Source organism: Salmo trutta, chromosome 27 (assembly GCF_901001165.1).
Source record: "Salmo trutta chromosome 27, fSalTru1.1, whole genome shotgun sequence".
Classification (NCBI taxonomy): domain Eukaryota; kingdom Metazoa; phylum Chordata; class Actinopteri; order Salmoniformes; family Salmonidae; genus Salmo; species Salmo trutta.
The window spans coordinates 29,386,113-29,412,465 of record NC_042983.1 but is presented as its reverse complement, the minus strand read 5'-3'; the positions used below and the strand labels follow the sequence as shown (position 1 = coordinate 29,412,465).

The 26,353-nt window shown below is 43.0% G+C and overlaps 2 protein-coding genes across 9 annotated transcripts in view; one reads left to right on the top strand and one right to left on the bottom strand.

Annotated features, from left to right (window-relative positions):
- The window catches only part of LOC115164843 (small G protein signaling modulator 1a), a 74,768-nt gene extending 65,217 nt beyond the window's left edge, over positions 1 to 9,551 (top strand). For 5 of the 6 annotated variants that reach the window (XM_029717702.1, XM_029717698.1, XM_029717697.1 and 2 more), the window contains 4 exons: positions 5,892 to 6,001; positions 6,230 to 6,326; positions 7,204 to 7,371; positions 8,202 to 9,551. In XM_029717702.1, the coding sequence (XP_029573562.1) occupies positions 5,892 to 6,001; positions 6,230 to 6,326; positions 7,204 to 7,371; positions 8,202 to 8,290 (464 nt within the window). In that variant the 3' untranslated portion in view covers positions 8,291 to 9,551. Of the gene's footprint in view, positions 1 to 5,891; positions 6,002 to 6,229; positions 6,327 to 7,203; positions 7,372 to 8,201 lie in introns of those variants that run through there. The other variant, XM_029717700.1, reaches the window with a different exon arrangement.
- Positions 9,552 to 14,126: 4,575 nt separating this feature from the next.
- LOC115164841 (kinesin-like protein KIF27) lies at positions 14,127 to 26,130 on the bottom strand. 3 transcript variants are annotated; one of them, XM_029717694.1, is made up of 15 exons: positions 25,711 to 26,130; positions 25,290 to 25,601; positions 24,812 to 25,024; positions 23,730 to 24,658; positions 23,475 to 23,618; positions 23,165 to 23,335; positions 22,930 to 23,096; positions 21,755 to 21,885; positions 21,540 to 21,661; positions 18,464 to 18,526; positions 18,068 to 18,241; positions 17,712 to 17,927; positions 17,421 to 17,630; positions 15,428 to 15,626; positions 14,127 to 15,312 (listed from the first exon to the last, which is right to left on the bottom strand). In XM_029717694.1, the coding sequence occupies exons 2-15, from the start codon at positions 25,585 to 25,587 to the stop codon at positions 14,945 to 14,947; spliced, it is 3,405 nt and encodes a 1,134-aa protein (XP_029573554.1). In that variant the 5' UTR covers positions 25,588 to 25,601; positions 25,711 to 26,130; the 3' UTR covers positions 14,127 to 14,944. The 3 variants fall into 3 exon arrangements, with proteins under 3 accessions (XP_029573554.1, XP_029573555.1, XP_029573553.1); XM_029717695.1 differs by having other exon boundaries at positions 25,882 to 26,130; XM_029717693.1 differs by having other exon boundaries at positions 25,290 to 26,130.
- Between the last annotated feature and the right edge of the window lie 223 nt (positions 26,131 to 26,353).

Sequence of the window (26,353 nt, the reverse complement as noted above, 5' to 3'; positions counted from 1 at the left end):
CATTGGAGACCAGGATCTCCTAAAACTGGACAAAACAAACAAGTTCACAACAACCTTAAAGGTGTCTATCTCTGATAATCTACCCAGGAAAGGGCTGAAAATAGCGCACAATAATATATGTAGCCTTAGAAATAAGGTTCATAAAATCAATAACTTGCTAACATCAGATAACATTCATATGTCAGCCATTTCTGAGACTCACTTAGATACTTAATTTGATGATACATACAGCAGCAGCAATACAAAGATATAACATCTATAGAAGAGACAGGAATGCTTATGGGGGAGGTGTGGGTGTATATATTCACAGCCATATCCCTGTAATACTTAGAGAAGATCGTATGTCAAGTGTTATTGAAGTGTTGTGGTTGCAGATTTACCTGACATATCTAAAGCCTTTTCTTTTAGGCCACCAAGTGCTAACAGTCAGTATCTAAATAATATGTGTGAAATGCTTGATAGTGTATGTGATGTAAACACACTACTACTACTTTTTGGGGACCTAAATATTGACTGTTTTTCATCAAGCTGTCCGTTTAAGAGGAAGCTACTCACTGTAACCAGTGCCTGTAATCTGGTTCAGGTTATTAATCAACCTACCAGGGTGTTTACAAACACTACAGGAACAAGATCATCCACATGTATCGATGACATTTTTACTAATAGCTGTATCCGTACCCATTGGATGCAATGATCACAATATTGTGGCTATATCCAGGAAAGCCAAAGTTCCAAAAGCTGGGCCTAAAATAGTGTATGAGAGATCATACAAAATATTTTGCTTTGACTCATGTGGATGATGTTAAAAATATTTGTTGGTCTGATGTGATTAATAAGGAGCATCCAGACGCAGCACATTGATGAATTTATTAAATTGCATCTTCCAATTATTGATAAACATGTTAAGAAACTGACTTTTAGAACTGTTAAGGCTCCATGGATTGATGAGGAATTGAAAAACTGTATGGTTGAAAGAGATGGGGGAAAAGGAGTGGCAAATAAGTCTGGCTGCACATCTGACTGGCTGACTTACTGCAAATTGAGAAATGATGTGACTGAACTCAACAAAAAAAAAGAAGAAACTGTATTATGAAGCCAAGATTAATGATATAAAAACCTTTGATAAAATGAAATGATGTGCAGAAAGACAAATTCAACTTCATCTTTCATGGAATCAGATGGTTTATTCATCACCAAACCATTTGATGTTGCCAATTATTTTAATGTTTTCTTCATTGGCAAAGTGGGGAAACTTAGGCAGGAAATGCCAACAACAAATAGTGTGCCATCGTACTCGTGTAAAAAAAATACCAAAATCATGAAAGAAAAGCATTGCAGGTTTGAATTTTGTCAAGTTAGTGTGGGAGAGGTGGAAACAGTATTGTATTGTTATCGATCAATAATGACAAACCTGACATTGACAACTTAGATGGAAAGCTACTGAGGATGGTAGTTGACTATAGCCACTCCTATCTGTCATATCTTTATCTGAGCCTAGAGGAAAGTCTTTGTCCTCAGGCCTGGAGGGAAGCCAAAGTCATTCCGCTACACAAGAGTGGTAGAGCAGCCTTTGCTGGTTCTAACAGCAGACCTATAAGCTTGCTGCCAGCTCTTAGCAAACTGTTGAAAAAAATTGTGTTTGACCAAATACAATGCTACTTCTCTGTAAATAAATTAACAAAATACTTTCAGCATGCTTCTAGAGAAGGGCACTCAACATGTACTGCACTGAAACAAATAACTGATGAATGGTTGAAAGAAATTGATATCAAGAAGATTGTGGGAGCTGTACTGTTAGATTTCAGTGCAGCATTTGATATTATTGACCATAACCTGTTGTTGAGGAAATGCATGTGTTATGGCATTTCAACCTCTGCAATATCGTGGATTCAGAGGTATCTATGTAATAGAACTGAGAGGGTTTTCTTTAATGGAAGCTTCTCTAATGTCAAACATGTAATGTGTGGTGTACCACAGGGCAGCTCTCTAGGCCCTCTAATCTTTTATATTTTTACCAATGACCTGCCACTGGCATTAAACAAAGCATATGTGTCCATGTATGCTGATGATTCAACCATATATGCATCAGAAACCACAGCTAATGAAGTCACTGAAACCCTTAACAAAGAGTTGCAGTCTGTTTTGGAATGGGTGGCCAGTAATAAACTGTCCTGAACATCTCTAAAACTAAGAGCATTGTATTTGGTACAAAAGTTCTAGACCTCAGCTGAATCTGGTAATGAATGGTGTGGCTGTTGGACAAGTTGAGGAGACTAAATTACTTGGTGTTCCTTAGATTGTAAACTGTAATGGTCAAAACATATAGATTCAATGGATGTAAAGATGGGGAGAGGTCTGTCCGTAATAAAGAGATGCTCTGCTTTTTTGACACCACACTCCTCAAAGCAAGTCCTGCGGGTTCTAGTTTTATCTTATCTTGATTATTGTCCAGTCATATGGTCATGTGCTGCAAAGAAAGACCTAGTTAAGCTGCATCTGGCCCAGAACAGAGCGACATGTCTTGCTCTTCATTGTAATCAGAGGAATAATATTAATACTATGCATGTCTTGGCTAAGAGTTGAGGAACGATAAAATAAAAACTTCTTGTTTTTATAAGAAACATGAATGTGTTGGAAATTCCAATTTGTTTGCATAGTCAACTTACACACAGCACTGACACCCACACTTACCCCAGCAGACATGCCACCAGGGGTCTTTTCACAGTCCCCAGGTCCAGAACAAATTCAAGGAAACGTACAGTATTATACAGAGCCATGAGTGCATGGAACTCCCTTCCGTGTTATATAGTGCAAGAGAACAGCAAACCTGGTTTCAAAAAACAAATAGAGCAACACCTCACGGCACAACGCCTCTCCACCATGTGACCTACGGGTTGTGTGTATGTCCTGTCATGTATGTGTAACTGATAGATGTACACACACATTACATGTTAATGATTTTAAATGTATGCAAATTGTAAAGTATTTTGTCTGTAATGCATTTTTAGTTATATGTCGGACCCCAGTAAGACTAGCCGGGGGTTCCCTAATAGGGAACCTAATAAATAAATAAAAGGGTACCACACACTGTGATCAGCAAAGAGGGAAACAATGTGGCTGTTCAGTCTAACCAGTAGTACAGAAATACAACATTTGTGAAAAGGTACACAACTGAGGAGCCAGCTCCACAACCAATGGACACCACTCATCTGAAAGAGACTGTGGAACAGAACCCTACTCTGAGTCCAAACCAGAGACTATTAAGGGAGGTCACCACAAAGACCACTGACACCCAAACCAGTCAGGCCTCACAGACAAATCAAACGGTCACAGAAGCTAACAGACTTTGTCATTAAATAATGATAAAGGTTAAATACATTTTAAAAAGTAAGGGGTAAAGAAAACAAGAATAAACTGAAAAGTACAAAGCACTAATGAAAAGACTTTTAATGTTTGAGTTATGTTTTGTTACAGTAAGAAAGTAAGCTGATAAAGGAAAGTTGATTAGGAAAACCAAACGAGTAAGAAACTGGGAACAGATTTCATTTGTTTATTGGTAACATAATGGTTGCTATCAGTGGAGGCTGGTGGGAGGAGATATAGGAGGAAGGGCTCATTGTAATTGCTGGAATTGAATAAATGAAAAGATATCAAACACATCAAACATATGGAAACCACATGTTTGACTCCATTCCATTTATTACATTCCAGTCAGTACACAGAGCCCGTCCTCCTATAGCTCCTCCCACCAGCCTCCACTGGTTGCTATGCAGGTAAAGAAACAAGTGTTGTTGTGTATGTTAGGTTGAAGTTGAAGTTTATATCCAAGTAAAGGGTGGAGGTTGTGTATTGATGTGACGTACTGATAGGATGTTACCACGTCGGTAAATAATTCTGGGTTCTAGTTACACCGACTGTCATGGAGTCAAGACATGTTGAAGTTTACCTCTGAGTCCGGTTGATTCAATTCAGTATAATATCCTAACTTAGCACAAGTTGTAAGTATAGGATTGAATAATGACTTAGGGGCCAAGTGTTCTTTTAACATAACATAGGCGACGTGTTTTCTTATGTAAACAAGTCCGAGGTGCATGTATAAGGTGGGCAGGTCTGTCTCTGTCTGTAGGTTCTGCCGTACGATTGGATAGAGTGCCATCAGCGCAGCTGTTTCTCCGAGCATTTCTCCATGCACAATTCTCCCTAGGCGTTACAGTCCTGTGTTAGTGGGCAAGTGGGCATGATCTAACGTAACAGCTTCCCTAATACCTGTTTTGGAAGATACTGACTTTATGACCAAAATATGCTATTTACACTTTGTAGTCAATTTTAACACTAGAATCAATGTTTCTGACTAATATCGATGCCGTTTTCAACCAAATCAATATTTTTTGGGGTTCAGCTGCTCTATAACACACACACACACATCAACGCTTAGTCAAACAACAGTTTGTCAATGAGACTCATCTTAGACTATCACTATATCATACAGAGGTATTGAGAAATAAAGAAAGAGTACAATGAATATAATACTATGAAACAGAGGACAGGGGTTCTGTTGAGCTTCAGGTTGGACAACCGAACGGGTGATAGAAGCAGACCGCTCAACATTTCTGTCTGTCTTTCCTCCCTCTCTCTCTCTCCATCTTTCCTCCCTCTCTCTCTCTCCATCTTTCCTCCCTCTCTCTCTCCATCTTTCCTCCCTCTCTCTCTCCATCTTTCCTCCCTCTCTCTCTCTCTCCATCTTTCCTCCCTCTCTCTCTCCATCTTTCCTCCCCCCTCTCTCTCCATCTTTCCTCCCCTCTCTCTCTCCATCTTTCCTCCCCCTCTCTCTCCATCTTTCCTCCCCCCTCTCTCTCCATCTTTCCTCCCCCCTCTCTCTCCATCTTTCCTCCCTCTCTCTCTCCATCTTTCCTCCCTCTCTCTCTCCATCTTTCCTCCCCCCTCTCTCTCCATCTTGCCTCCCTCTCTCTCTCCATCTTTCCTCCCCCCTCTCTCTCCATCTTTCCTCCCCCCCTCTCTCTCCATCTTTCCTCCCCCCTCTCTCTCCATCTTTCCTCCCCCCTCTCTCTCCATCTTCCTCCCTCTCTCTCTCTCCATCTTTCCTCCCCCCTCTCTCTCCATCTTTCCTCCCCCCTCTCTCTCCATCTTTCCTCCCTCTCTCTCTCTCCATCTTTCCTCCCTCTCTCTCTCTCCATCTTTCCTCCCTCTCTCTCTCCATCTTTCCTCCCTCTCTCTCTCTCCATCTTTCCTCCCTCTCTCTCTCCATCTTTCCTCCCTCTCTCTCTCTCCATCTTTCCTCCCTCTCTCTCTCTCCATCTTTCCTCACCCCTCTCTCTCCATCTTTCCTCCCTCTCTCTCTCTCCATCTTTCCTCCCTCTCTCTCTCTCCATCTTTCCTCCCTCTCTCTCTCTCCATCTTTCCTCCATCTTTCCTCCCCCCTCTCTCTCTATCTTTCCTCCCCCCCTCTCTCTCCATCTTTCCTCCCCCCTCTCTCTCCATCTTTCCTCCCTCTCTCTCTCCATCTTTCCTCCCCCCTCTCTCTCCATCTTTCCTCCCCCTCTCTCTCCATCTTTCCTCCCTCTCTCTCTCTCCATCTTTCCTCCCCCCTCTCTCTCCATCTTTCCTCCCCCCTCTCTCTCCATCTTTCCTCCCTCTCTCTCTCCATCTTTCCTCCCCTCTCTCTCTCCATCTTTCCTCCCCCCTCTCTCTCCATCTTTCCTCCCTCTCTCTCTCCATCTTTCCTCCCCCTCTCTCTCCATCTTTCCTCCCTCTCTATCTTTCCTCCCTCTCTCTCTCCATCTTTCCTCCCCCCTCTCTCTCCATCTTTCCTCCCCCCTCTCTCCCCATCTTTCCTCCCCCTCTCTCTCCATCTTTCCTCCCCCCTCTCTCAGAGACCATGGCCTTTAGCTGTTTCACAGAGCTCATGAAGAGGATGAATCAGAACTTCCCCCACGGCGGGGCCATGGACACCCACTTTGCCAACATGCGCTCTCTCATCCAGGTGAGGCCACAGAGACCCTTTGTAACTTCTATATTTTTATATGTATTGGCAGTGAAACTAACACATCTAACTTTATGGTCTCCACTAACCCCCATCCTCTCTTCCCCGACCCACTCCCTCTACTCCCCAACCCGTCTCTTTTCCTTCAACTGTCTGTCTGGCTTCTCTTTTCTTTCAACTGTCTGCCCTCTCTCCTACTACTCCCTTCCTTCTCCTACCTCTCTGTAGATACTGGATTCGGAGATCTTTGAGCTCATGCACCAAAATGGCGACTACACCCACTTCTACTTCTGCTACCGATGGTTCCTTCTAGACTTAAAACGTGGTAATAATGACATCCTGCTATGAGGGGACTTATTACTGTAGAGGAACACTGAGACTTTAAAATGCATTCCAAACAAAAAACTATGATTGCAAAATTAAACAAACCATAGAAAAAGAAATGTATTTGAAGAACAGTGCAGATGTTTGGTAACAGAATGATGGAACAAACAGCACAACCCGTCATTCTGCTTCCAAACTTTGCATCTGCACTGTTCTTCAAATAAATGTATTTTTCTATGGTTTGTTTAACTTTGCAATCATTGGCATACATTTCAAAGTGAAAAATTGGAGTCTCAGCATCCCACTGTTACCGTGGAATTGCCCGTAGCAAATGTCAATTAGACTTAGGGGAGAGCGTGTTTTCATACCATGACCAAATATACAACGGACATGAAGCAACACAAGATAACAATACCTAGTTATAATAAGCTGCTTCCACATCAATGATGCGGCAGGCAGTAAGATCACTCAGGAAAAAGTGCCTTCGGGAGTTGGTAATGAATAAGAAGATGGGTCACTACTGCGTGAAGGACACGTGAGGGCACGGTGAATATGAATCAATGGCTATCTCATTATCAATCCTACCCTCTAATCTTTCCCATCTAGGTGTTTATACCCCTCATATTCAAACACACTTCTATCTTCATTAAAAACCAAGAGCCCTGAACTCCAATCCCAACCATCTTGACTCATGATTCATCCTCATGTACTGTACTTGCATTCTGAATCCCAAAGTCAATTTCATCTAGCCCAGTCGGAGGGCAAGGTGAAGCTATTACAATTTGACTTATACCTTCTCTAATTCTATCAGATTTAGATTTCCCCACCACTCCTACCATAACTGACTCCTGCATCCCCCTGTACTTCTCTATTTTCAGAGCTGGTGTATGACGATGTGTTTGCGGTATGGGAGACCATCTGGGCAGCGAAGGACGCCTCCTCCGGCCACTTTGTCCTCTTCATCGCACTGGCACTGGTGGAGGTCTACCGGGACATCATTCTGGAGAACAACATGGACTTCACCGACATCATTAAGTTTTTCAACGGTAAACTGTCTAACAATGAAGCAACAATTCATTCAGTTGTTTGCGGAGCATTGAAGGTATGGAACTTTTCAACCAGCATTTCTGTATAAGAAAAATGTCTCCATGCACTTGGAAAAACGATAGGTGTGTGCGTACTATACCCTTTTAATGGTAAACTGTCTGCCGCCTTGCAGCAGCTAATATGAAATACTCTACTGGGGTACAAACTGTAGATTTACAGATTAAGTGTCAATGTGGAGCATTGCATTTCAATTGTCTAGAGAAAGATAAACCTAAAATGTATTTTTATTCATGTCCAACTTTGTCAATAGCTGAAGGGGGAATAGTAACCTTGACTGGGTCCCTGTGCTGAGAAAATAAATGGTTCAGTGAATAACGCACGCAATTGACCCTTCGCTAAGCGACGCCCCCTTGGTTACTATGGCAACCACAGACAATATTTTCCCTGGACGCCCAACCATTTAAGCCAATGGGGAAAACCCCTCACAATGATCTCAAACTGTGTTTTTAATACAAAATGTAATGAAATACAGACTACTCTGTGCTAATCAGTAGACTCTCATGTCTGTTGTGGTGAACTGACATTACAATTGCTTCACGTGAACCTGCTAAATAATGTTTGCAGTGTAGCTAGCTACTGGATGGCTCTGATTATGAACTGTCAGCATGCAGTGAAAGGTCATACTCCAGCTCTGAGAATACAGAGTTACAGGGGAATGCAGGACTTACCCACATATACATAAAATAAATATGATGGTATAGCCTTGTGCATTGATGCTGGCAGTGGTTCAGCTGGTATGACATTTTCATCTTCTCTCGACTCCTTTCAGAAATGGCTGAGCATCACAACATCAAGCAGATCCTGACTCTGGCCCGGGACCTGGTGTGCAAGGTGCAGACTCTCATTGAGAACAAGTGATCTCCAGGAGCCGTCCACTTCTCTTCCTTTATCCTCTTCCAGTTTCCGCTTAGTCTGTCTCAAGGCATCCCAGTCTGAACAGCTGCAACAGAACAGATAGATCAGGGTTGTGTTTATTAGGCACCAAACTGAAGAAATGGGACTGAAACAGGCAGGAACTACTTAGACTTGTCCTATAACAAACGATCATTTTAATTTTCCTTCGCCAAATGTTTTTAAATGTTTTCCATTGAGTGCCCTGGTGAACATGACCCAGATGCACTCAGATTAGGGGTCACCTTATATACTATTCTATACCACCGCCTTCTTCACAGGGTCACCACTATTGTTCACTACCTTCTCATCTATGGTGACAGGTAACCTAGTGGTTAGAAGTTGACTAGGTGAAAAATCTGTCAATGTGCCCTTGAGCAAGGCACTTAACCCTAATTACTACTGTAAGTAACTCTGGATAAGAGTGTCTGCTGATTTACTAAAATATCAAATGTATGTGAAACCAGCCAGGGTATACCATGTAATGCTATACCAGTACTTTGTCATTTCAGGTTTCATCATGGAACACCAAGGGAATGATGACTTTTACCTCCAGTTATTCTGTCAGTGACACAGTTTGGTTGATTTTTTATTAAACTGTGACAAATATTTAGTCATAGTATGCGGTATGCCTTGTAGACCTACTGTTGATTGAAGTGGGGTTAGTATATACATACACAGAGATGGTTTCATAGACCTAGACACAATTATTTTACTCAAGAACTGAATATCAGTTAAACATAAATATGGACTATAGATAGTCCTAGAATATTTTAAGATGTGAAAGTTACCAAGTGCCATTCAGTACAGGAGTAGGCTTAACCTGGTCCAGTGAAACATCCAAATGTTGGAGTTTAAAGTAATTAACAGACTCCGTCTGGAGCGGTAGTTTACCTGAGTAAATTAGGTTACAGGTAGGGTACCTACCTACCTGATGTGCCAAAGGCCAGTGCAAGGAGAAAATTAGATCAGCTTAAATGTTATACTGTGTTGAATAAGTAGACTACCTCGCAAGTAACCCTGTCCCAAGTAAGTTGTTACTGAATGTAGTTTGGTAGGTACTGTAGGTGTTACCTTACAATCTATTTTGGAATTCCTTTAAACCAAACTGAAGTAAGATAATTAATTGGTTCACTTGAAGCGGCAATCAGCAGTTGAAACGATAATAAAGCGTACCCACTCCCCCCACCCCACCCGTTTCGCTAAAAAACTGAGGGATGGGGCTGGAGAAATGTAATCACTCGCAAATTGATAGACAGAGCTATGGATGGAAGTACTGACCATCCATGATATCAACATTCTAGTTTTAACCATGTTTTGAGGCCATATAGTGTTTGTTTATATTTACTTTGTTCACAAACATTGGAGTAAAACAATCTTATATTTTGGGTTCTGATGGGCTATGACAGTTAAACTAAGCTCATGAGGCTTTTATAAGTTGTATTTTTCAACAACAAATGGGTGCATATCATTAATTTATAAGTTTCAAAAAATGGATGTAGCAACCTCAGATTGCCCATATGAAGGGTAGAATGGTTCATTTTTACATAAAGACACGACATACGTTTTCTTTGCTCTGTGGTTTAATTAGGTGTGAAATAGGAAATCATTTTATGGATTTCTTAATTCAGGAAATAAGAACATCGGTTTTTCCTCTTCCTTTCATCTCAGACTAAATCACCTGTTTCTATGTCATCTGTATCTGCTAAACTCCCATTGTAGTCAGGTCCTAACAGAGACATGCCACTGGTCTGTATACCCTGTAAATCTGTGTGTATGGTCATGACGTGTGGCACTGCACACTGTTAGGAGTCATGAATCTGTTGAAACCATGTCGGCAATTTAGTAATGGGCAGTGTTTTGATTATTTCCCATATTCTGCCTTGTTTGTCTATTCTATATTATGTCTGTACACTGTTGTGTGTGAATTGTACTGTAAGGAAAACTAAACAAAAGAGGCAAATCTAATCCTAGTCAAAACGTATATTTATGACTAAGAAAAACTTGTGTGATTGTACATGTGACTTATAGTTGTCTGGGCAGAAATGGATACAAAAAGCAACAAAAGGCTATTTAACTGTGCTCTGATTTCTTATTCCATTATTTATATATTCCAGTCAGCCACTGTGTATTATGTACATTGTGTGGCTTTCTCAGTACCTTGTATAGTCTTACGGCATTTTATGTTCAGCTGTTTTTTTAAGCAAATTCATGTTTTTTTGTTGTTGTTTTGGATAAGTGCTTGGCCTGGCCACCAAAATAAATGTGTATTTGCAGAGATGAGAACTAAGAATAGAGTCCAAAGAATGTCAAATTCACTCTTGCTTTAAAAGTTGGAAGATGATGATGAATACCATATAACATAGCCCAGCCATTGTGCTCTGTAACAGTTGTCGCTCATGGTTGCCAATTCAACAGTTGGGTGGATGCTTAGATCTCTGGCCAGTAGGATTAAGATGATATCGATATGAATCCATCTAAAAACAGGTTCATCTATTTTATTTATTTCACCTTTATTTAACCAGGTAGGCTAGTTGAGAACAAGTTCTCATTTGCAACTGTGACCTGGCCAAGATAAAGCATAGCAATTCGACACATACAACAACACAGAGTTACACATGGAATAAACAAAACATACAGTCAATAATACAGTAGAAAAAAGAAAACAAAAAGTCTATATACAGTGAGTGCAAATGAAGTTAAGTAAGTTAAGGCAATAAATAGGCCATGGTGGTAAAGTAATATACAATATAGCAATTAAACACTGGAATGGTAGATGTGCAGAAGATGAATGTGCAAGTAGAGATACTGTGGTGCAAAGGAGCAAGATAAATAAATAAATACAGTATGGGGATGAGGTAGGTAGATAGATGGGCTGTTTACAGATGGGCTATGTACAGGTGCAGTGATCTGTGAGCTGCTCTGACAGCTGGTGCTTAAAGCTAGTGAAGGAGCTAGCGAAGGAGATATGACTCTCCAGCTTCAGAGATTTTTGCAGTTCGTTCCAGTCATTGGCAGCAGAGAACTGGAAGGAAAGACGACCAAAGTAATGTCTCTTATTGATGGCGGTTATGATGTCGTTTAGGACCATGAGCGTGGCTGAGGTGCACCTATGACCAGCTCTGAAACCAGATTGCATAGCGGAGAAGATACGGTGGGATTCGAAATGGTCGGTAATCTGTTTGTTAACTTGGCTTTCGAAGACCTTAGAAAGACAGGGTAGGATAGATATAGGTCTGTAGCAGTTTGGGTCTAGAGTGTGGGTCTAGAGCGATACGAAAGAGAGGTTGAACAGGTTAGTAATAGGGGTTGCAACAATTTCGGCAGATCATTTTAGAAAGAAAGGGTCCAGATTGTCTTGCCCGGCTGATTTGTATGGGTCCAGATTTTGCAGCTCTTTCAGAACATCAGCTATCTGGATTTGGGTGAAGGAGAAATGGTGGGGGCTTTGGCGGGTTGCTGTGGAGATTAAGTATTAGGGGTGTATTACTTTCTCTTGATGTAGCCTCGCTGTTGAGATTTATGCAAGGGATTGTGTGCTTTCATTCCCTTAAATGAATACTAATCGTAAATGAATATATCTCTTGAATCCCCATTCCTGTTCTTCATTGCCTAGGTAGAACATCACTTCAGTTTTACCAGTGTTGTTTCATGAATGTGTTAACAACTATTGCCTTGAGTGTTGGTGGTTGTCTGTGAATGCAAAGTGCTTTATGTTACACCAGAATAAGAATTATTCTGGTGTAACAAGAATTGTATTATCTTGTAACATGTATTTACTTGCTAACATATTTATTTATTCATTAAGTTTCTGCTTTTGTATGTAAAACTTGATATTTTGTGGTCGGTAATAAACAAAATATATTGAAACATTTTTTACAAAATACAAATATATATACATAAACATTTTTATATATATATATATATATATATATATATATATATATATATACACACACACACACACACACACACACACACACACACACACACACACACACACACACACACACACACACACACACACACACACACACACACACACACACTCTTGAAGTCAGAAGTTTACATATACTTAGGTTGGAGTCATTAAAACTCATTTTTCAACCATTCCACAAATTTCTTGTTAACAAACTATAGTTTTGGCAAGTCGGTTAGGACATCTACTTTGAGCATGACACAAGTCATTTTTCCAACAATTGTTTACAGACAGATTATTTCACTTATAATTCACTATCACAATTCCAGTGGGTCAGAGGTTTACATACACTAAGTTGACTGTGCCTTTAAACAGCTTGGAAAATGTCAGAAAATTATGTCATGACTTTAGAAGCTTCTGATAGGCTAATTTACATCATTTGAATCAATTGGAGGTGTACTTGTGGATGTATTTCAAAGCCTACCTTCAAATGCAGTACTTCTTTGCTTGACATCATTGGAAAATCAAAAGAAATCAGCCAAGACCTCATAAAAATAAATTGTAGACCTCCACAAGCCTGGTTCATCCTTGGGAGCGATTTCCAAACACCTGAAGGTACCAAGTTCATCTGTACAAACAATAGTACGCAAGTATAAACACCATGAGACCACGCAGCCGTCATACCGCTCAGGAAGGAGACACGTTCTGTGTCCTAGAGGTGAACGTACTTTGATGTGAAGTGCAAATCAATCCCAGAACAACAGCAAAGGACCTTGTGAAGATGCTAGAGGAAAAAGGTACAAAAGTATCTATATCCACAGTAAAACGAGTCCTATTATCGACATAACCTGAAAGGCCGCTCAGCAAGGAAGAAGCCACTGCTCCAAAACTGCCATAAAAAAGCCAGACTACGGTTTGTAAAGATCGTACTTTTTGAAGAAATGTCCTCTGATCTGATGACACAAAAATAGAACTGTTTGGCCATAATGACCATTGTTATGTTTGGAGGAAAAAGGGGCAGGCTTGCAAGCCGAAGAACACCATCCCAACCGTGAAGCACGGGGGTGGCAGCATCATGTTGTGGAGGTGCTTTGCTGCAGGAGGGACTGGTGTACTTCACAAAATAGATGGCATCATGAGGGAGGAAAGGTATGTGGATATATTGAAGCAATATCTCAAGACATCAGTCAGGAAGTTAAAGCTTGGTCGCAAATGGGTCTTCCAAATGGACAATGACCCCAAGCATACTTCCAAAGTTGTGGCAAAATGACTTAAGGACAACAAAGTCAAGGTATTGGGAGTGGCCATCACAAAGCCCTGACCTCAACCCCATAGAAAATTTGTGGGCAGAACTAAAAATGCGTGTGTGAGCAAGGAGGCCTACAAACCTGACTCAGTTACACCAGCTCTGTCAGGAGGAATGGGCCAAAATTCACCCAACTTATTGTGGGAAGCTTGTGGAAGGTTACCCGAAACGTTTGACCCAAGTTAAACAATTTAAAGGCAATGCTACCGAATACTAATTGAGTGTATGTAAACTTCTGACCCACTGGGGATGTGATGAAAGAAATAAAAGCTGAAATAAATAATTATCTCTTCTATTATTCTGACATTTCAAATTCTTAAAATAAAGTGGTGATCCTAACTGACCTAAGACAGGGAATACTTACAATGATTAAATGTCAGGAATTGTGAAAAACTGAGTTTACATACACCTTAGCCAAATACATTTACATTTAAACTTCCAACTTCAACTATATATATATATATATATTTATTAAATGCTATATGTATTTTTCCAATTGCCTTTCTAATGTAGCTTTATTTCTGCATCTCATCTTGAGAACTACATTACACAGGCATGAATTACGGCTCCAACAAGAATGATGTTTTGAATATATTTTTATTTTGAGGCCTACTGGATCCTTCAACTTTTTGTTTGAGGGGTGGTGGTGGATCACTAGCCTTGTGTCAGCCATGCTACTTAAGATCAGACTAACATTTTGGGGAATATATTAGACCAATATATTAGTTATATACATGTATAAGTTATATTTTTCAAGAATCAATGGGTACCAGTAATTAAAATGACCATGGGACAGCAGTAACTATTGCAAGTTGCACCTTTAACATTAAACAGGAGACTGCAAAGACAAATGTAGATCAAATTGGAGAATCGTGCAAATTAACAGGTTTGATCCAATCAATTTGATGTCAACAGTTGTTCAACACTTAAATAACCAAAACCACACACAAGGAAACAGAGTAAATCACAGGTAAATTATATTGCATGAATGACCAGTGGCTTGCTTTAGAGTTTGGAGTGGCCCGAGGGTCTAGAACACAGCATCTTATAAACAAAGACATCTTTAAAAGTAAAATAATTTAAACATAAAAATCACATTTCTAATACACATTATTTTGATATCCATTTAGCTGTGGGCTCATCTATCTCTGACTAACTGATGAGTCTGCAGTTTGAAGTGTAATTCACTCAGACTTTAGTGCTGTAAAGTGCAGAGAGGGTTTTCACTCCGTGGAATCAGTTGACGTGTCTCAACAGTTTCAGTTAGTGGCTTCTGTTCCTTGCCTCCTCCCCTTCATCCACATTGATCTTATTTGACTTAGATTCACCTGACCTCTTCTTCTAGCTCAGTGTGGACGAATGAAAAAAGTGGTTGATATGTGCTCAAGCCTCCTGGTCAGTAAGTGTTTCTGGGCACTTCAATGGAGTCCTCCTGGAATGAGCCTCTGCTGGCCCTCATGGTATACCGCACCCTAGTGCTGCGGGGGTCAGAGGGTGAGAGCTGCCTCAGCTCCCTACGGGACAGACGGACAGGGGCCAGCTCTACTCTGGGAGTCTGCAGGCTGGGGCTGTCCCCTGCTCCATTACTGGCACCCTTCCTGCCCTGGGTCTGCAGTTCTGGAGCCTGGGGGGGGAGGGATTTGGTAACCAGCTCTCGGAGCTTCCGCTTCAGCTCACGACTGGAGCTCTTATAGAAGAACAGGTCTCTCTCCAGCTGCTGCAGCCTAGCCTGGACCGCCTGACCACTGTTCCCTGAGCCACCCTCTACACACAAACAGAAAATTAGCAGTGAGAATACTGTAAAACACACAATGAAAGGGCAGGAATACCACACTCTCAAACATTTACCACATTGATGCATACACACACAGACACGGACCTCGGCACTGCTGCAGTAGTAACTGTATGCTATGTTGGTGCTCTCGATGCTGCTCAGTGAGCCGCCGGTCTGTGTCCAGAGTGAGGCGCTGTAGAGCTGCCTCCATCTCCCTGGTCACTGCCTCCTGCTCTCCACTCTGCAGCTCCAGCTCCTCACAGCGCAGCTGCAGCCGCTGCTCCGACTCCCTCAGACACACCACCTGGAGGGGCCAAGGGAATGCTTTCAACATTTGCCAGCTTAGTAGGAGGCTAATGGAAGGTTAGGAGTGTAGTGGATGTCTTATTTTGGCCTACGTAGAACTTTGAGATTACTCTGACATGAAAAGCACTATACAAATTAAATGTATTATTATCATCATCATCTCTTGAACCAGTCCCACTTCTGAGCCAAACCTTTTTCAAATTCTTAAAATCTCAATCCCAGCCCCCCAGCCTTTCCTCAAATGAGGGTTCTAATGCAGTGTACTGTCAACCAGGTACCACTTTGTTGTAGGCATCACCTAGTTCTCCCTTTGTGGGTGAATATCCAAAACAGCATGCATAATAGCATGTTCCACTATCCAGTACAGTCTCAAAGCTGACTAGGCTAGCGAGAACCTCCCTCTCCCGATTGGTTATCACAAAGCGAAGTCTCTGACGCTCATCGGATGTGGCAGGGCTTGCAAACCATAACAGACTACAAAGGGAAGCACAGCCAAGAGCTGCCCAGTGACACAAGCCTACCAGACGAGCTAAACTACTTCTATGCTCGCTTCGAAGCAAATAACACTGAAACATGCATGAGAGCACCAGCTGTTCCGGAAGACTGTGTGATCACGCTCTCCGCAGCCAATGTGAGTAAGACCTTTAAACAGGTCAACATTCACAAGACCGCAGGGCCAGACGGATTACCAGGACGTGTACTGCGAGCATGCACTGACCAACTGGCAAGTGTCTTCACTGACATTTTCAACCTCTCCCTGTCCGAGTCTGTAATACCAACATATTTCAGTAACCTGCTTAAATTACTACCAACCTGTAGCACTCACATCCGTAGCCATGAAGTGCTTTGAAAGGCTGGTCATGGCTCACATCAACACCATTATCCAAGAAACCCTAGACCCACTCATTTGCATACCGCCCTAACAGATCCACAGATGATGCAATCTGTATTGCACTCCACACTGCCCTTTCCCACCTGGACAAAAGGAACATCTATGTGAGAATGCTATTCATTGACTACAGCTCAGCATTCAACACCATAGTGCCCTCAAAGCTCATCAATAAGCTAAGGACCCTGGGACTAAACACTTCCCTCTGTAACTGGATCCTGGATTCCTGACGGGCCGCCCCCAGGTGGTAAGGGTAGGTAACAACACATCCGTCACACTGATCTTCAACACGGGCCCCTCAGGGGTGCGTGCTCAGTCCCCTCCTGTACTCCCTGTTCACTCATGACTGCACGGCCAGGCACGACTCCAACACCATCATTAAGTTTGCCGATGACAACAGTGGACCTGATCACCGACAACGACGAGACAGCCTATAGGGAGGAGGTCAGAGACCTGGCCGTGTGGTGCCAGGACAACAACCTCTCCCTCAACGTGATCAAGACAAAGGAGATGATTGTGGACTACAGGAAAAAGAGGACCGAGCACGCCCCCATTCTCATCGACAGGGCTGTAGTGGAGCAGGTTGAGAGCTTCAAGTTCCTTGGTGTCCACATTACCAACAAACTAACATGGTCCAAGCACACCAAGACAGTAATGAAGAGGGCACGACAAAACCTATTCCCCCCAAGCCATAAGACTGCTGAACAGTTAATCAAATGGCTAACCGGACTATTTGCATTGACCCCCCCCCCCCCCCATCATTGGAGATGAAAAGGCTCTGGTCGGATAGGCACCGCAATAACATCTGCTAAACGTGTATGCAACCAATAAAATGTGATTTTGATTTAGTTTGGTCGCTCAAAGTAGTTTGTGGTGAGTGTGTATGTGTGTTGGGACTCTGACCTTGTTGAAGTATTTGACCAACAGTGCAGAGGCCTCTGGAAGCGGCAGCTCCCTTAGCGCCCTCATGATGTCATCATCTTCGTCTCCGTGGGCGGGGTTTGATGTGTCCCCGAGCTCTCTCTGTCTCTCCTGGATGGAACGGTTCTTAAACTCTACAGCAGCATCCAACGCCTCCAGGGCCTCCTCCAACTGCAGCAGGGCATGCTCCTCCTATACACACACACCACTGATCAGCCGCCTGCAGTCAGAGTGACACCCAGCCGGAAGGAAGGTGGTGAACGTTGAGCTCACCTCTGGCGTGAGCACCCTGCCGTCTCTCAGCTGTGTGTCCAGGGTGTCCCTCCTCAGACGAAGGCTCTCCCTCTCCTTCAGCAGCTCCTCCATAGACACTCCACACAGCCCTGCTGCCGGGGAGGACAGTCTCCTCCTTACACCTCCTCTCTCCTCCAGCTCCTGATCCAAAGCTCCCAGACGAGCTGACACTCGCAGCAAGTCCTGACTCAGAGCCTGAGGAATACACATGAACGTACCCACACACACTTTCAATATCAGATAACACTGGAATGCCGTAACTTACACAAAAATATAATATACGTTTTTTATTTCAATACAATGCTTTGGATTTTTATGCCCCGCTCTGTGTTTACCTGACTGGAGCGGAGCCTCTTGATCTGCAGCTGTTTCCTCTCCTGGACACAGGCCTCTCGGTGCTGCAGCACTTCTTCTCTGTGCCTCAGCTCCTCCTCCAGCTCTTGCAGGCCCCTCCTCCTCTGCAGAGCACGCTCCTCCTCTTGCTCCAGCCACGTGCGTCTCTCAGACAGCTAGGCATCGTACACGGCCAAACGAACACATCCATATTTCAAAACACACAAACACAATTTGACTATTTTAAACTATGTTGAATATCCAAATAAGATCTAAGGAATCACCATGACTGCATGGTGAACAATGAAATAGCCTTTTTTGCCATAACAAACACATCGTGTAGGGAGGGGCAGCCAAACCTAAATCTGTGATCATTTGCAGATGTCATGTGGGCTCACCTTTTCCTCCGAGTCTTTACACGCTCCATTCTGAAAGACAGCCATGTTGTCTGTCCCCAGGTCCTGCAACACAGCAGCATCAAACCCTTTAGCATGCTGTTCACATGCACATTACTACATTTGAAAAACAAAATGGCAGCTCCACCACTTAGTTTGCTATAAGGCTGAAGGATGGGACTGGAGAAATGTAACCACTTCCAAATTCATAGATGGAGCTACAGTTGGAGTCGGAAGTTTACATACACCTTGGCCAAATACCTTTAAAAACTCAGTTTTCACAATTCCTGACATTTAATCCTAGTAAAAATTCCCTGTCTTAGGTCAGTTAGGATCACCACTTTATTTTAAGAATGTGAAATGTCAGAATAACAGCAGAGAGAATCATTTCTTTCAGCTTTTATTTCTTTCATCACATTCCCAGTGGGTCAGAAGTTTACATACACTCAATTAGTATTTGATAGAATTGCCTTTAAAATTGATTAACTTGGGTCAAACATTTCAGGTAGCCTTCCACAAGCTTCCCAGAATAAATTGGGTGAATTTTGGCCCATTCCTCCTGACAGAACTGGTGTAACTGTGTCAGGTTTGTAGGCCTCCTTGCTCACACACGCTTTTTCAACTCTACCAATGCTCATCCTTTGCTGTTGTTCTGGGATTGATTTGCACTTTTCGCACCAAAGTACGTTCATCTCTAGGACACAGAACGCGTCTCCTTCCTGAGCGGTATGATGGCTGCATGGTCCCATGGTGTTTATACTTGCGTACTATTGTTTGTACAGATGAGCGTGGTACCTTCAGGCGTTTGGAAATTGCTCCCAAGGATGAACCAGACTTGTGGAGGTCTACAATTTTTTTTCTGAGGTCTTGGCTGATTTCTTTTGAGTTTCCCATGATGTCAAGCAAGAGGCACTGAGTTTGAAGGTAGGCCTTGAAATACATCCACAGGTACACCTCCAATTGACTCAAATGATGTCAACTAGCCTATCAGAAGCTTCTAAAGCCATGACATCATTTTCTGGAATTTTCCAAGCTGTTTAAAGGCACAGTCAACTTAGTGTATGTAAACTTCTGACCCACTGGAATTGTGATACAGTGAATTATAGTGAAATAATAATAAGTGAAATAATCTGTCTGTAAACAATTGTTGGAAAAATGACTTGTGTCATGCACAAAGTAGATGTCCTAACCGACTTGCCAAGACTATAATTTGTGAACAAGAAATTTGTGGAGTGGTTGAAAAACAAGTTTTAATGACTCCAACCTAAGTGTATGTAAACTTGTATATGGATGAAAGGACTGAGAGTCTGATGTCAACAGGAGTTATGTATTAATGCTCCTTGAATGGGTATCGCTATAAATAAAATGGGGCCAACGTTTGACAGCGGGATAAAACATTTTTTTTCAAACAATGGTAAATAAATAAAGGATTTTCATGCAGCTCCCCGTTTACTTAGAGGAATAATAGTGAATATATGCAAATTGCCCTAGAACTCCACCTATAAAACAACATAGGTTTAGGACTATACATAATTTAAGCAGAGTTCATACCGACATTGGCAAGTCAAATTCAAACTTTTCAGACTTTTTCAAGCACTGAATTATAATTTTGAAGGACATCAATGTTATACATTATAGAACCCCCCCCCCCCCCCCAAAAAAAGAAATAGGCCTTTAAGATTTACTATAAAAATAGTGCCGTTTTTAGGCCTTCCCAATGCATTGATATTGAAATGATTATGACATTCTAACATATGTGAGAATAATGTGGACATTGCCTGACTAAATAGATTGGATGCACGGATGGTGATTTTTCAGTAGCCTATGTGGCCGACGCTGGCACACACAATAAAGCCATGAATAGCGGTAGCATTAATCTCACCATTGCTATTTTTATAAAGTGACCAAAAACCAGCTTCCTTTTTTGATGTAAGGATTTGTATGGAAAGGCAAGTTGAAGCCAATATTAGATGCTGTCGTCACCCTTAAATTGACATTGACACAAAAACGGATAAAAAAATGAAATCATAGACAATAAGGGACAGAAGAACTTACAAATTGGCTACAATAATTACAAGGACTTTTCAAGCACCAAATTGAGGAACTGTCTGATTATTAAGGTAAGCATATTCCAGTACTTGAATTTCTTAGCAGACTACAACAGATGATCAACATCAAGTCGCTAGGGAAATTAGATCTAACATGGATCCAGGCACAACTGTCTTCACATGCATAACGAATGAGACACCAAAATATTCTGGACATTCCTCATGAACACCCTTTTTCCAGTTCTTGGGCTGTTGTTGCATCGCATGCACTATCACAACCACTGTTCATAACTTGACTGTCATTTGGAAAATTCCTTCTTAGAGCATCTGATGTGTGAAAATACCGCAGCATAACTAATCAGCTGGACACCAAATGTGCATCCAACAAGTATTATGCATAATTATTAAAGAACCACGTTAATGACAGTATTAATTTAGGTTAAGAATCAAGGTAAAATGACTCGATTTGGCAATTGCATTTATTATTCAGGATTTGTGTGCCCATAAACTGTTTTCACCCCTTAACATACGACACTAAATCTTATGTAGTTACACTGCATTTCTGAGATCTCTATCCATCCAGGATAGATGAGATTTCTATCCATCCAGGATTCAAGTTCAATGTCTAATTTAACTGATTAATGCTTAATATATGATATCAACTACTTACACTGCCATAAATGCAAGGACAGAAAAGTTTTATCTCACACGATTTTGGACAAATCAGTCAAGACACCAAACATGACAAAGAATTAAACATAGGTTTTAAATCAACTCGTGAATTTGAATGAATATATGTATCCCCCTTATATCTTAACGTAATGGCATGAAAAAATATATATATATTTTTATCAATGACTTATCAACAGCTGTTACAAGTTGTCCAGTGTAGGAAATCCTCACTGGGACCCTAGTTTATAGAAAGACCAAAATGATTTAAGACTGTTCAATGAGTGCTGTATAAATGCTTTATGACTGCTCTATGAGTGCTGTATAAAATGTTCTCCATATGTTGTATTGTTAGCACTGACCTTGGTCCTGTATAGATCCCTGGAGCCAATGGTCTGCAGGCTAGCCCTGCTCTGTGTCTCCGCCTGCTGTAGGCGCTGCAGATTCACCGTCTGACTCCGCCTCACTCTGCGCTCCTCGCGCTCTACGGAAGCACAGGCCGGGCTTAGCAATGAAACAGAAATGACAGGAAATATAAGACTCTTAAAGTGTTACATATATATATCACTGTATTTACCTGTAGGGAGTTTTGACGGTTGAGGTAACTGGAGCCCGTCCTCAATCTGGTCCAAACTAGTATTTTGCGTCTGGTTCTGGTTAAAACAGGCTGGGTTCGGTCTGCTTGTCCATGTGCGGTTCATTGAGCGCCTGCAATATAGATCAAAATTAAATAAGTATTGTGTCGTAAAAAAGTAGAACAATGACATAACTCAAAAGCAGGATATTATGGTACATTTCCACTGAGGATTTACCCCAGTGTTTTACCAAAAAGGCTCAGACTTTTGTGTTTCCACCTCCACGGCCCGGCTCCTGGGACTCACTGGGCCATGGCCTCAGTGGACCTGCTCTGATTTGGGGCCAGGGAATGTCCGCTAAGGGCTTTTAGGGCGGCATTTACAAAACAATGGCTAACTACGAACATGGGTTTACACCTTTGATGGTTAACACCTTCTCACAAAGCAATTGTTTTGATTATGCAGATGTTGTTGATTCTGCTCTTCAAAAGTCCTCACTGTCAGCTCTAGCTATGTAAACACAATGTCCCTAGTCTAACATCAGCTCTAGCTATGTAAACACAATGTCCCTAGTCTAACATCAGCTCTAGCTATGTAAACACAATGTCCCTAGTCTAACATCAGCTCTAGCTATGTAAACACAATGTCCCTAGTATAACATCAGCTCTAGCTATGTAAACACAATGTCCCTAGTATAACATCAGCCCTAGCTATGTAAACACAATGTCCCTAGTCTAACATCAGCCCTAGCTATGTAAACACAATGTCCCTAGTATAACATCAGCTCTAGCTATGTAAACACAATGTCCCTAGTAGAACATCAGCCCTAGCTATGTAAACACAATGTCCCTAGTAGAACATCAGCCCTAGCTATGTAAACACAATGTCCCTAGTAGAACATCAGCTCTAGCTATGTAAACACAATGTCCCTAGTATAACATCAGCCCTAGCTATGTAAACACAATGTCCCTAGTAGAACATCAGCTCTAGCTATGTAAACACAATGTCCCTAGTAGAACATCAGCTCTAGCTATGTAAACACAATGTCCCTAGTCTAACATCAGCTCTAGCTATGTAAACACAATGTCCCTAGTATAACATCAGGGTGTGTATACACTAGTGGAACAGCTGTTACAGTCTAAAAGCAGCATTACATTATTATATCAGTCTTTCTCACCTGAATCCCTTACTCCCCCCCTGATCCTCCTCCTCCGCTTCCTCCTGTTCTCTTTGTGGGCAGATGACCTCGTCTTTCTCTTCTATCTGTGCCAGCAGCAGCTGACTGCGGGTCTTAAAGGCAGCCATCACCCTCTCCAACGAACAGGCCGGAGGACTAGTGTGGATCTGCATAAGAGACACACAAAGACAAACTTAGCCATTGTCGCACACACACAGTTGCTCGGGACACGTACCTTCCTTGTACCACAATGGCCTTGGCTGATCAGGGGAACACTGTGAGGTCTCTTCGCAGACTTCCCAGAAGCCCCGGTTTCCAGCAAGGCTCCCGAGGATGCCATCCTGGAGGTCAGGAGGTCACCGCGGAGACGATCGATTAACAGCTGCTGCTCTACCAGCTGCTCGCTCTGCACACTCAAACAACGGAAAGCGTCAGTTGTCAACCAATGCAGAAATGCCCAATTCTATCTTTGCCTCTATGTTTCTCCATTTCTCGTTATCTTCCAGCTCAGCTTAGAGTCTCTGTGTCACTCTCGCTCTCCTTACCTGTTTGCGTCTGTGCTCCCTCTCCTCCTGTAAGGACTGGAGGTGTCTCTGTTTCTCCTGTAGCAGTGTCTGCACCTGCCTCTGCACCTGCTGCAGCTCTGCCTCCCTCTGGTCAAATACCTGCTCGTCTATAGCCAGAGTATCCTGATGGAGGGAAGGAGTGGGAGAGAGAGTTACAATTTATACCTCTAGTTAGAATACGGTGTAAAAATAGATAATATTGAGGGAAAAAAGCTGGGAAACAGAGCCCACTACCTGGCACTTCCTGAGCTCTCGTCTGAGCTGGAGGATGGTGTTGTGGTGAGGCTTGTCCCCTGTGTCCCCCACAGGGTGCTGGTGATCAGTGTGGCAGGAGTGGCTAAGCTCCTCGTGTCTCCCCAGCCATTCCTGCAAGCGGTGCTGCAGAGCAGGACTCAGGGTGGAACTCTGGAGCTCCTCCAATATGAAGGCAGCGTCCTGTGCAAGGCAGCAGTACTGGGGCTCCTCCACTAGGCCCGCACCCCTGTTGTCATGCTCTTCCTGAGGGGTCTGTTTGGAGCTGTCAGTCATAAAGACCCCTCCCCCTGTCTTATCCCTCTTTCTCAGTGCCTCTCTCAGAGTCTGGACTTCCTGCTCCAGCTCCTCCACACGAGCCTCTCCAGGCTGCCAGCCCGTACATGCCCTGGCAGGACACAACCCAGGCTGGTTCTTCACGTGGCGTGCCCGTGAGGCAAACTGCAGCACGCTCAACGTCTCTGTGACATTGTGGTGGGAGGGGCTGACGCAGGCCACCATGAGTGTGTGGGCGGAGCCACCCAGTGAGTCCCGGAGGAGGCGTGTAATCTTGGCGTCACGGTACGGCACATGGTTGCCACGGCGATGGGGGTCAGAGAGTGCACGGATGACGTTGCCCAGAGCCAGCAAGCCGGTGTTAATGTGGACAGACTCTTTGAGGCGCAAGCCTGTGTTCCCAGTGCGCGCAGCCCGCTCCGACCCAGCCAGATCCACCAGGTGGAGTTTAGAGGAGCGGACAGAGCCGTCGTCGTGGTTATGCTGTGTCAACTGCACGGTGACAATTGCGTGAGAGCGGCTGGAGCGCTCATTCATCTGAGTGGGGCCAGTGTGTCTCAGGGCATTGCCAGCTTCCAGGACGCTCTGCAACTCCTCAGCTGAGGTAATCACAGTCTCTCTGGCCCCCACCACAACTGAAACACACATTAATTTCAGTCAGATTCCATACAGCATGTATGTTCACACCACCAGCCTCAGTATAACCTCTATCAACACTGTAAAACACATTCAATTCTGTCATACTGAATGCACACGCACACCCTAGCACAGACAGTGAGGAGTGTTACCTGTGTTGCCCCTGTCGTCCTCTCTGATGTGCAGCTCTCTGTGTGCGGTGTGGAGCTCTAGCAGGTCCCTGAGCTCCTCCCGGTACAGTTCCACATAGGACACCCTCACATCCGCTGCAGACCTGACGTCTGCAGCCCTCCTCTCCCCCAGGAGCACAAACAGATCTGCTGCAGCCTGACCAATGATCCCACTTTCCTCCTCCACCAGAGATGCTAACAAGGGTACAAGTATTACAGAGGGAAAGCAAGTTCCATGGTAAAAACACAAAAGCAGAGTTGTGATAATAAAAAGTGGCCTATAATCATAAAGTTCTCTGCATTTGCCTAACGTTTTCCTCCTGTTCCAGTGGCAGCTCAGTTCAGAATCGTAGTGGTAGGAGATTATTCAAGGACTAATGTCCGAACATCATCATCCCTCAATGCACTTGGTGTCTCCATGATGTCAAAGAGTACAGATAAGCTCATACTGTTAACTTACCAACATGTCCCCCGCCAAGGGTGTACGTCTTTCCAGAACCGGTTTGTCCGTAGGCGAACACTGTAGCATTGTAGCCGTCAACGAGGGATGCCACCAGAGGTTTGACACATGACTCGTAAAACTGATCCTGCGATGCAGTCGGTCCAAAGGCGTGGTCAAAAGAAAAGGTTCGGTCGCTTCCCAGCATCACCTGGGCGCTGTCGGGCACCACGCGCACACACACCTGGTGATTGTGTAGCACCTCTTTGGGAAGCAAAGGTCTGATCCGAACCGCAACCCGCACACACACTTCTCCCATGACCAAACAGGACGCTGGTAACATTATAAACAAAACCAGTCACTGTATTTACCTCTGTGGAGTTTCACACAGACACTCACTCCCTTTCCCTGAAGAAGGCATGTTTACAAAAAAAAAGTCTACCTTGCTCACTTCTTCAGCAACCATGACTTTCTCGCACTTCGGACGGTGAAGCATAAAGTTGGCATATGGCGTTGTTTAACAGTATTTTAAACAACAACGTAACACTTCAACTAACCCTTGATTGCTGGGTTCGCTACTTACTGTAGCTAACTAGTTTTCCATAAATCTTACCGTCAGTCTCTGCTTTTGTTGTTCTTCTCCGCTGATTTATGGCCGTTTTTTTGTCGTCACTAGTTACTGCAGCCACAAATTCATAAACCCCGCCTATTTCTACAATCTCTTTTCTTGAAAGTGGATTTTAAACCTAACCCTAACTTTCACCAACCTGCTAACATTGTCTGACCCTAACCTTAAATTAAGGCCAAGCTAATTTTGTTTTCTGGAATTTGTACGATATAGACTTTGAGGCTGTAGTAACTAGTGAACTGTTTTTGTTGTCTCTCAGTTGCCATGGGATACCACCGATAAGTCAAAGAAAGCTCACGCTTTCTGTCCAAGAAAACACTTGTTGTAAAAGACACAATCCGCTGCTACAGCCCCGCTCTATGGCGGGGTTGTGCTGCTGCAGGCAAAGAATCTTTATTAAATTATTTATTTTGCATTTCCCCCTGTCCATCTGTGAAAACATGTGTAAAGAAAGTGA